This window comes from Psammomys obesus, unplaced genomic scaffold (genome assembly GCF_907164565.1).
Source record: "Psammomys obesus unplaced genomic scaffold, mPsaObe1.curated_primary_1811, whole genome shotgun sequence".
Taxonomy (NCBI): domain Eukaryota; kingdom Metazoa; phylum Chordata; class Mammalia; order Rodentia; family Muridae; genus Psammomys; species Psammomys obesus.
The window spans coordinates 2,111,968-2,123,736 of record NW_026596125.1 but is presented as its reverse complement, the minus strand read 5'-3'; the positions used below and the strand labels follow the sequence as shown (position 1 = coordinate 2,123,736).

The 11,769-nt window shown below is 45.9% G+C and overlaps 1 protein-coding gene across 4 annotated transcripts in view; it reads left to right on the top strand.

Moving 5' to 3' along the window:
• Positions 1-7,584, top strand: part of Morn4 (MORN repeat containing 4) — an 11,022-nt gene extending 3,438 nt beyond the window's left edge. For all 4 annotated transcript variants that reach the window (XM_055630026.1, XM_055630024.1, XM_055630025.1 and 1 more), the window contains exons 2-5: positions 4,164-4,261; positions 5,182-5,296; positions 6,034-6,143; positions 6,329-7,584. In XM_055630026.1, coding sequence (XP_055486001.1) covers positions 4,195-4,261; positions 5,182-5,296; positions 6,034-6,143; positions 6,329-6,477 — 441 coding nt within the window. In that variant the 5' untranslated portion in view covers positions 4,164-4,194 and the 3' untranslated portion in view covers positions 6,478-7,584. The remainder of the gene's footprint in view (positions 1-4,163; positions 4,262-5,181; positions 5,297-6,033; positions 6,144-6,328) is intronic.
• The last annotated feature ends 4,185 nt before the right edge of the window (positions 7,585-11,769 follow it).

Sequence of the window (11,769 nt, the reverse complement as noted above, 5' to 3'; positions counted from 1 at the left end):
AGATAGATAGATAGATAGATAGATAGATAGATAGATAGATAGATAGAGAAAACTTTTAAAAATTAAATATATTTTCAAATTTCATCACCTTCTTTAAAATATTTAAGATATTGGCTCAAGAGCTGACAGCATAACAGCAATAACAAAAAGATAGATTTACAACTTAAGAGCCTGGCTAGTACTTTGTCCATAGATAATTCTAAAATAGTTCCTTTTCCCCCTGGTCCCCATGGAACAAGGTGAGACACCACTCTGGAAGTTTCATGAAAAAAAATATTCTCCTGAAACCCTGTGTACCCGCTCCTTAAATCTCACTGCAGTAACCCACCAAAGTTTGAGTGAAGAGAAGTGGGTCAACCCCCACCAAACATGTACAGACAAAGCCCTTATCTTACTGTCTTGTAAGTCTTGTGACCGACTTCATCATGACAGTAAGTTAAAAGATTTAGGCAAAGATACAGGCTGTCAGCCAAGCGTGGTGGCGCATGCCATAAACCCAGCACTCAGGAGAATCTCTGTGAATGAAAGACCAGCCTGGCCTACATAGCAAGCTCCAGGCTAGCCAGGACTTCGTAGAGAAGACCCTGTCTCAGAACATCACACACACACACACACACACACACACACACACACACACACACGTACATACACAGTGCACTCATACACACAGCTCTTCAGATTCAGGTGGCTGTGTTTTGAAGAGTTAGGTGACAATTTGAGGTTTTTATTTTGCTTTCTGAGACTAGGTGTCATCAGTAGCCCTGGCCGGCCTGGAACTCAAAGAGGTCTGCCTGCCTGTGCCTCCGGAGTGCTGGGAGTAAAGGCATGTGACACCATGCCCAGCATATTTGCAACATGTACCTTCATTTGACTTTGACTGTCATGAACTCTTTTAGTTTAGTTCTAGAAAGAACCAAAGATGGCCTGTAGCTATCAGAATACCTTAGCTCCACTGTACAGAATTTTCTCTTGAAATTCTCATGGAAAACGTCTTACCTTTCTCTCATTAATGTTGTATTTGCTGTGAAGCCACAGTGACCTTGTCCCAAGCCAGCTCTGATAAGACGATAAAAGTTTCCATTTCTGTGCGGCTTGAAAGCGAAGGAAACTGGTCACTGGCACCAGGCCCACAAGTATTTAAAGGATCCTCTCCAGTTCTGTGCCCTAGTTCCTGTACTCGGAAGAAAAGATGCACTTGTCATGTTGGCATCAGTTAAGTGCCTGCCAGTGAGATTTCAGGTTGATTATTCATTATGGAGATCTTTTAGTTGCAACGTTCGGTGTCTCCTTCTGGTTCATAGCCCATAGGCTAAGTAGGTGTCTGATGATGTGCTGGTTAAAACTATAGGTTCCCAAGCTCCAGCTACACAGAATCTGGCTCAGCAGGTTTGAGTTTGGGCCTGTGAATCTGCATCTTGTCATTTGAAAAGACATTGTATTGCTTGAATATAGAAAAGTTGAAGGGGTGAATAAAAAGATCTAGAAAGTTGAAAAATACTTCTATTGTTTATTGATTCTGCTCTGTCTTCAGTATCTATCTCTCTCTCTCTCTCTCTCTCTCTCTCTCTTTTTAAGATTTATGTATACAGTGATCTGCCTGCATGCCAGAAGAGGGCACCAGATCTCATTATAGATGATTGGGAGCCACCATGTCGTTGCTGGGAATTGAACTCAGTACCTCTTGAAGACCAGCCAGTGTTCTTAACCTCTGAGCCATCTCTTCAGCCTTTATTTCCCTTCTTATGGGATATCCTTGAATACAAAACTCTTTTGCCACCCACTAGTCCCCAGTGCTATTGATATGCTTCTTGTTTTTCTGATATACTTAGCATACCCTCTGCTCTCGTTATACAAGATCTCCACCACCATGCGCGTGTATGAATATGTCACTTTTTACTGGGTGATGGCACACACCTCTGAGACACAGTGGCTTCAAACTATTATTTCTTTGTCCAGTGAAACTGTGAGTCATTAGCATGGGGCTAGGCTCAGCGGATATCCAGGTCTTGCTGAGTTCCTGTCTCTGTGGTCAGCTGAGACAATTACTCCACGTGATCTCTCCTCATCTAGAATATTAGTCTGGACTCACGCACTGGAAGCAAAACAGGTTCAAGTGCAGCACAAGGGCAAGCCCAGCACTTCTCAGATCTCTGAATTTATGTGTCTGTTTTCTCACCTTTGGTAACACTCCATTAGCTAAGAAATGCACATAGCCAATCCAGACTAAGCCAACTCTGTCTCTCGGTAGAAGGGACCCCTTCCTTGCAAGTGTCTCTGACTGGACTCTACTACTCCAACCCCTCCTGTTGTCACACTTATTTCCCTTGATCACTGCTTTCATCCTTACAACCCTTGTTTCACAAGCCCCACACTCTTTTCTTCCCTAAGTTAGCTGCTACAGTCTCTTCAGCCTATTTTTCAGAGAGTGCCATGAACTGTCCCGACCTAAAACCAAGGGGCCAGCATGAAGGAAGGAGGGCCAATATAGTTAGGGAGGGTCGTGTGCTTGTCCTTGCTCAGGCACCAACAAAATGTTTGTTATGAGTGGCTTTTAGATTTTCTTTTATGTGTATGAATAATACCTTTGGGTATGTATGTGCACTGCGTGCTTGCTTGGTACCTTCGGAAGTCAGAAGAAGGTCTTAGATCCCCTGGATCCGTAGTTTAGATGGTTGGGAAACACCACATGAGGCTGGGAATGAAACCTGGGTCTTCTGCAGGAGCAATGAGTGTTCTTAACCACTGAGCCATCTTCCCAGCACCACCAGGAAACTTTTTAACCACTCTGAGCTTCTGTTTCTTTGCCTGTAATATGAAGGAATCTGTAATGGAAGTTTTGGTTTCGTTAAAAACTCAGCTATGTCATGTAAATATGTTTTTATTTTAATCCCAAGTGTGGAATTTTAGTTTGGGCTTTAGTCTGTCCACAGATAATTGCCTCCTGTAGGGCGTGGTCTTTGCTAGTTTATAAAAACTGGCTCAAGCAGCACAGGGAGGGGTGTGGTCTAGGACCTTGAAGGATATAAATACAAGAGCCCAGAAAGAGAAGAAGTGGCTGCTTGGAGGTTACAGATGCAGAGAAACGTTTCAACACAGTGGTGTTTGCTGTTGACTGAGACTGGTATAGTCCCAAAAGAACCCATTGACCCTAAACAGCCAGGAGAAGTAAAGGGGTCTGTGCCCCGTCTCTCCACTAACCTTCTCTCTCTTACCTAGGGCTAAAGGGTTGATGGAAAGGAAGTAGAGGCATAAATACCACAAATAAAATAGAGTTTAAAAATGAGCACAACAGGAGTCTAGAATACATCTGTGAGGTTCTTTAAAAACTCGTGGTCTCGCCATCTCCATCACCCCGCAGTAAGCTGTCTTCCCTGGTTGGACCAGCTTCTTCGTTTTCCCCCAGATAACTTGCGCTTCCTTTGCTCTTTCACTTTCTTGGCTGCTTATTTTTGTTTTATTCTTTTTCATATTTATTTCAAGACGGTTTCACGTAGCTGAGGATGACTTTGAATGCATGACCTGCCTACCTCTGCTCTCCAAGCTCCGAGATTACAGCCATGCACCATGGTTGGACTGAAGGCTGCTCGCTCCTGTTCTTGCCTGTTTCTGCCTTCTGAGTTTACACAGAATTTCCTTGTCTCTGGTAGAGCTTGGTGTTTCATCTGCTGAGCTTACCAACCGTGTTATAGCTTCATTGAGGGGAGGGAGACTGTCTTATGCATCTACTAAGCACATAGTACACATCAAGTAGATATTTGCAGATTTAACTTCCATTTCCATCCCAAGTCACAGGAAACAGGAGCTGACTGAAAACTTTTTTTGTTTTGTTTGGTTGCTGAGACATGGTTTCTCCTGTGTAGCCCTGGCTGTCCTGGAACTCTCTTTGTAGACCAGGCTGGCCTCGAACTCACAGGTATCTGCTTGCCTCTGCCTCCTGAGTGCTGGGATTAAAGGTGTGAGGCACTATGCCTGTCTTGGCTGAAAACTTTTAAGAGACCTAGGGGTGAAGGTGCTTTAGCAGAGATGGTGGTGGGTGGTGAGGACGGTGTTTTGTTAGGTGGTGTGAGGTGGTATGTGGTGGTGTGTATGCACTACCTCAGAGGCAGAGCACAGCCTCTAGCCCTCTAGCCATCATGTGACTCTGCTTTCTCTGTTTCTTATAGTTGTCATCCGTTGCCTCTGTAAGCTGCCACCATGACCCTGACAAAAGGTTCCTTTACCTACTCCAGTGGGGAAGAGTACCGTGGCGAATGGAAGGAGGGTGAGCAGGACCCCTGGGCAGCAGCTTCATCTGAAGCTGTTCGTCCCCCAACTGCAGGACCCAGTCCACATAGAACCTTTCTGTTATGTCAGGGCTTAGTGGAACTAGGCATGACTTCAGTCTTCCCGCTTCTGGTTTAAAGTGCTCTAACAGTCTAATGTCTTAAATGTGGATGTCCTCAGAAGAGTAAAATGAACTCCGTTTTTTGTTTGGTTTTGGGGTTGTTGTTGTTGTTTTTTTTTTTTTTTTTTTTTTTGGTGTTGTTGTTTTGTGGTTTGTTTGTTTGTTTTTTGGTTTTGTTTTTGTTTTTGAGACAAGAGTTTCTTTGTGTAGCCTTGGCTTTCCTGGACTCGTTTGTAGTCCAGGCTGGCTTCAAACTCAGAGCAATCTGCCTCTGCCTCCCTGAGAGCTGGGATTAAAGGCCTGTGCCACTGCATTGGGCTACAAAATTAATTCTCTTGGGTACAGATTAGAGAATTCAGTCATTGAAGAGTTCAGTTTAATGAAGTCATTGCAGTGAATCTTCAGAAGTTGAGGAAGATCTGGAAATTAGTGAAAACCCTCAAGAACAAGTGATATCCCTTGCCCTGGGTTTTCCTTTTTATAGTTATAACTAATCTATTCTAAGGAGTAGCAAAATTCTTTGGAGCATTAAAATATATACTATATTCTAAAATATAAACTATCCCATAAGCACTTTAATGGTTTGGTTTGGAAATCCAACCTGGCTACTGTAGAGTCTCACAGGTTCAGTCCTAGCAAGCCGTGAGACTGCCTCAGGGAGACTGTCCTTCCCACGCTCACAGAGCTGAAGGGCAGTGTTTTGTGGGTACAGTTGTGGAAAGTGTGGGCTGCTAAGCCAGTGAGGGACCCTGAAGCTGCCCCGATCCAACCTGCTACCTGTCCTTCTCTTTGCTCAGGCCGAAGACATGGCTTTGGCCAACTGATGTTTGCTGATGGTGGCACCTACCTGGGTCTCTTTGAAAATGGGCTCTTTAACGGCTTTGGCGTACTGACCTTCTCAGATGGCTCGAGGTAAGTGTTAGTTTCTCAGGCTTTGAACTAGCGAGACTCTGATAAAAACTTGGGACACCGGTGATTGTCTGTTCAACCCTGAGCTTGTCCATGCCCTAAAGAAAACAGACAAGGGATGAGCAGTTCTCTTATTGGTTACTTTTAAAATTAATTTGTTTATATGTGTTATTTCTTTGTGGAGGGTGCACCACGGCACATGTGAAGGTCAGAGGGGTCAGGTCTCCCCTTCTACCATGTGCCCCCCCAAATTTAACTCAGGTGATCAGGCATGGAAACAGGTTTCTTTTGTCTACTAAGGCATTTGCCAGACCTTCTTATTTTAAAATAGTAAGAGCCTGGCGTGGTGGCATATGCCAGTAATCCAGCACTAGGGAAGCAGAGGCAAGAGGATCTTGAGTTTGAGGCAAACCTGGGCCACCTGTAGCAAGACTTTTGTCCCTAAAAAAAAAAAAAAAAAAAAAAATGTATTAAATAGATGTGAAACTGGAAATGGCAAGAAGGTGAGTGACCGTCTATTCTACTTCTGTTCATTTAAATTCCTTTCCTGGAATTAAGACTCACATATATGCCCTCTGACCCTTGGCAGTGGTGCGCGTGGCACTGTTAGAGCTGAGATGGGCAGAATGAACTTTGCCCGGTGCCTTGACTAGCACACACATTGGCAACTGCTTGTCTGGGTTACCGTGGACAGCTAGCCCACCCACTAAAGGCTAACTAACATCTTGGTGTTTCTGCAGGTATGAGGGAGAGTTTGCCCAGGGCAAGTTTAATGGCGTCGGAGTCTTCATTCGCTATGACAACATGACCTTTGAGGGGGAATTTAAGAATGGCAGAGTAGATGGCTTTGGTAAGCTTCCGCTCAGTAGGCGGCAATCTAGGCAAGTGGAACACGGGTACTCTTAATTCATCTGGGGCCCTCCAGCAACCTGTGCTGACCACGGCCATAACTTCGTCCTCCTCTTCAGCCTCTACACATTAAGTTGACCTGGAACATTAATTAGTGCCTTCTCCTTCTCTCTGTCCTTGTCAAAGGCTTGCTGACTTTCCCTGATGGTTCTCACGGAATACCCCGCAATGAAGGTCTGTTTGAGAACAACAAGCTGCTGCGCCGTGAGAAGTGTTCCGCTGTGGTCCAGCGCGCTCAGAGCGCCTCCAAGTCAGCCCGGAATCTCACCGCCTGATGGCGCTCGGGGCACAGCTGGAAAAGCATCTGTAAAGTGACGTTCCTGTGAGCTTGGGAGGTGAACCAGTGAACCGGAGCTGAGATGAGAATGACCGCGGTGCCACAGCCTGTGAGGTGCTCTGTCACCTGCCAATCAGGAGTTCAGTCGCAGAAAAGCGTGGGGGATTTTAGCCCCAAGACCCTGCAGCGGTTCTGCCCTTCCCTGACCCTTGCGTGCTCAGAGCAGGAGCCGCCCTTGCTTCCTTGCTGTTACTTGGGTTAGCCAGTGCTGTGGCCTTCTCTCCATCTGCTGTCAAACCATGTAGATTATCCTCGGTCCACCTACCCTTACGACAAATGATCCCAGCCTCGACTTAGGGCCAGTCCTGTGTGCTACCAGGGAGAAATCAGGGAAAAGGCGGAGTGACTTAGAGCTGAGACCACAGCAGCTTCATAAGATCCAGGCCAGAGCTTTTCTGGGTGCTGCCTCCTTATTCCCTGCATCTGGAGGCCCGGCTCCTGGCTGGCCTCTGTGTCTTCTTTCTTCTTCACAGTGTAAGAGTGTGGTCTTCTTTTCAGTCGACTGTCTTCCTTCCCTGGGTTACAGCAGACAGACCAATCCCCGCCTGTGCCTCTCTCTTCCCTTAGCTGTCAGGCAGGATCCCTTTATAGAACAGCCAAGTAAACTAGTGAACAAGTAACTGTGACTGTATTCGTCACTCACTCCGGGGCAGGGGTGGACCTATCCAGGCCTCCTGTGGGTTGACCTGAATCCCAGGAAGGCTTGCACCGACAGTTCCTTCCCAGCACACCGCTGCACCACACTCACTGCCGCTGGGGTGTTGAGAGACTTGGACCCATTTTGGTGTGAACTGTCTAGAATTGGCTCTTCTGACTTGTGACTCTTCAAGCAGGGGTCTCAGCCCTCAGGCCTGGGGCAGATCTTCCTGCCGAAATCATCACAAGGTCTCCAGGTAGCCTAGGTCCCAGCCTCAGCCCCCCAGCTCCCATTCTCAAACTTCCCTCAACGCAGACTGTGGTGGAAATGATAGCTGTGTGCCTCTATTTATTCTCCGAACTGTACTGTAGAACACTTGTATAGGAATAAAGCAATCACCAGAACTGCCTACACTTAGTGTTGGGGACTTTCTGGGAGTGTTGGGGACTTTCTGGGATTGGGACCTCATGAACATCAACCTGTTTGCTGTTTGTGGAAACTAAACAGAAAGGTGCCTGGAGCCGATACTGAACACTCTGCTACATGATGTCATCTGTTTCTCAGAACCCATGTGGGGAGCTGGCGAGAGAGGCCAGTCGCTGAGGTGTGTACCCAGCAAGCACACGGACTCAAGTTTGATCCTTCGCAGCCAAGCTTATTCTCCCAGGTCTAGGGAATCAAAGACAGAGGATCTCTGAGGCTGACTGTCCTGCCTAATCATCAGGCCCAGGTACCAAACAAATAGTTCCTGAGGAATACAGGCAGTTGACCTTTGGCTAAACATACACCCTCTCTGAGGCAGAAGGCATGGGTTTTTTAAAACCAGCAGGCTCAGGTAGCCCAGGCTAGTAAATGGTAGGGCTGGATGGGGTTTCTAGCCTACACTTTCTGATTCCATCCCCCTTCTAGTGGATTCCTTTCACCCTGAGCATCAGTGTATACAAGCCCAAGACCAGCTGTTGTCAGACCTACTGGGTGGCCTCAAGTCCACCCACGGCCAGGTTTCCCCTTTTCTGCATCCAGTGGTGGATCACTTCACTCTACTAGTGAGAGGAACAAGATAACTTTACAGGTCTCTTTATAGGAATTTTATATCCCATGTTAAACTAAGTTCTCTCAGCACTCTTCCAGAAAGCAGAAGGATGAAGACAGAAGCAGATGAGTGGGGACAAGACCCACCCTGCTGTTAAAAAATTAAACTAGGCCAGCTGAGCTCAAGGTCTTCTCCCCGTTGCAAAAGATTGCTCCCAAGGTCTCCTCCCTATTGCAAAGGAATGTCCAAAACCGGCAGTACAAGATAGGGTTTCCTGGCTACCGGTCCGGAAGGTCACAACTCCCTCACCCTGATAGCTCTTTACTCCGATTTTTTGGAGAAGTCACAGGATGTGATGGTCACCCCCCTCCCCAACTACGACCAAATCTGAGCGTCCTAAGACATCCCCGGTGTAACTTAAAAATCAGATATCCTTTAGACGTCCGGTGACTTGGGTGCCTAAAATGAACCAATTTCGTACTGACGAGCTTGCAACCCCACGCCTCCCCATACTTTTTCCTTTAAAAACCCAAGGCTTTTCCCGCCACTGCTGTTCCTTTCTGACTTGAGAGGAGGCCCCATCGCACAATGGTCTGAATAAGCCTCTTGCTTTTGCATCGATCTGTCTGAGTTTCTCTCAGTTGCCTCTGTGGCAATTAGGCTCGCCCTGAGTCTAACACTAGGTCCATTATGTACAGGTCTTACCTCAGTCTTCCCCTCAGCTCTGGAAGAAAGGTATATTACAGGTGGGACTCAGAAAAGTTAGGGGCTACCCCAAACATAGACGCTAAGGGTTCCAGAACTTAAGCCCAGGGCTGCTGTTGTTGAAGCCCAGAGGCTGAGCTCTTAGCCAGCTTTCTAGAATGCCTCTCCCAGCCTTAGATTTTTTTCCCATCAGCCCTAATTCTGTGAGCCCCGCTGCTCTGGAAGGCAACTGGGAAAGAAGCCGTAGAGCCACGCCCCAAACTTTGATGCCACCAGACGCCTACTTCTGGTTGGCGATTATCTTTTATGAGTCTTCTCTATCTTCTGCCCCAAAGAGGCATCTAGTCTCTATTTAATGAGTAATTTAAAATTTCAGTCTTAGCTTTTCTGCTGTTGGTCTTGTATTACCACCAAAATTAGCTGAACATTTTGGAGAAGGCAGTCTCTTCTTTATTCATGTATCGAGTGTTTCTAGATATCTCAGCTGAGCCCTTCTGCCTCTTACTGTCTTCCATTCAAAACAAATGGGAAGCTGGGAAAGTGGCTTAGTAAGCAATGTTTGCTACACAAGCATGAGGACCTGGGTTTGAGTCCCCAGCAGCCACACATAAAACACCAGGTGTGCGGTACATGCCTGAAACCCCGCCTCTGGAACATAGAAACAGACAGATCTCAGATACTTGCTGCTAGCCAGGATGACGAAAATGACAAAGTCCAAATCCAATGAGAGATGCTGCCTTAAAAAACAAAGTGGAAAGCAATAGGGGAGAACGCTCTGACATCACTAGTCCCCACTTTGCCTGCAGGTGTAATGCACATATGCATACACATTAACAAGGATCATTAAGATTTCCTAGGTCACCTCTTGGTAATGGCTGCTTGCTTGAAATTATTAAGGAGTTTCTCAGTGGTGAGAAAGGGCCAACCGTGAAGGCTCTACTGCCTTTAGGGAGGTCCTTGGCATCTGGCCAGGAAATCTACTCCATAGGCATTCAAGTTTCACTTGTTATATTTTATTATAGTAACAAAGTGATCAGCTTTGATAATAAAAGTAGAGTGCCTTCAGAGAAAGTCCTATCTCAGTCCAGTCCTCGAGATTTATCCCTGGGCTGGTCAGAAGTCTTCTAGAGTGTACATCAGGTGTCTTTCCACCAGGTGTCATTATTTACTAGTGTGACAAAGGCACTGGGCTGTCTTGGTCACTCGGGGAGGAATCCAAACTAGAGACAAGATTATGACAGGAACAGAGTTAGGAAAGGGCATTGTGGCTAGAATGAAGCTTGGATACCTTTCACAAACAAGGGACACAGACTGGTCAGGCCATCCCTGACTTTCCAGCCACATCATGCACAATTTAAGATTTCTAGCTTCAAGTTAGAAGTAACAGTCCCTTCAGTAACCAACTTCCTTGGTTTCTGGCTGCACCTCCTACCCTTTTGCTAGGTTCCCTGGTTCACCCTTAATGCAGAAGAAAATACCCACAGTAGATACACGAAATTGTTCCTTCCTGGTATGGGGTCTCTAGGGACTCTGTAGGGTGCATATGTGTGAAGCCACAGCCACAGGCCATGAGAGAGGAGCTGAAGGTTGCTCAGAGCTTATGGGAAAGAATTCCTGTAGTGGTAGAATGAGAATGGCCTCCACAGGCTCCTATATTTAAATGCTTAGGGAGTGATGCTATTTTAAAGGATTAGGAGGTGTGGCCTTACTGGAGGGACTGTGTCACTGGAGGTAGGCTTTGAGGTTTTCAAATGCTCAAGCCAGACCCAGTACCTTTACTTCCCGCTTTCTGCAGATCTGAATGTAGAATTCTCAAGCTACTTCTCCAGCACCATGTTTGCCTGTGTGTCACCGTGCTTCCCACCATGACAATAATGACCTAACCCTCTGAAACTGTAAGACCAATTAAATGCTTTCTTTTCTAGGAGTTGTCATGGGCATAGGGTGTCTTCACAGCAACAGAACTCTAAGACAGAAGTTGGCACCAGTGGGCAGGGTATTGCTGTAACAGCCTGACTATACTTTTTGTTTGCAGAATGTGGACTGTAGGACTTAGGACTTGGAAAACAGTGGGCTACTTTAAGTGGGGTTTAATAGGCCATCCTAGTAGGAGCATGGGAGACAGTGGTGCTGAGATCAAGGTAGATTATGGTGGCCATGCCCAAGAGTTTTCAGAGGAAAAGATTATTAAGTGCCTAGAGACTATTCTTGTAATATTTTGTCAAAAAAAGAAAAAAAGTGGCTGCTTTTTTGCCCTGTCTGAAAAATCTGCCTGAGGCTAAATTGAAGAGTTTTCGGTTAATGGCACTGGCAGAGAAGATTTCAAGATAGCCTAGTATGATTGTGTCACCTGATTATTAGTGGCCAGTCTTCTGCAGATCTATAATGAAAGGAAGCAAGTGGGACAACAGAAAATATAAAATGTAGAATATAAAATATACAAGATATAAAAGCCTGAGGAGAAAAAAAAGTATCAGGAAGTAGAATGGAGCTAAGTCCAGTGCTCAAGGAGATAAAAAGTTTAAAGAAAAGCCTGATGCTAAACGGAATAAAGGGAGTGGTGACCTCAAGGCCAAGACCACACCCAGATAAACTTTCAACTTGTGAAACAGAATTAAGAAAAAGTTTACACAGTAAAGAAAACCATCAAAACCAGAAAGCTAATGAAAATGTATCTGAATGAGGGGCTCAGGTTCCAGCCCCATCAAGCAGCAGAACTTGGCAGCTTCAGCTACATGTTTCTGACTTCAGAATCAAATGTAGAGGGTTTTAATCCAGCAATGTGACTACTCTGGCTGGAATACAGACATGCTCTTAGCACACATCTTTAATCCCAAACAATGAAGGTTAAAGTT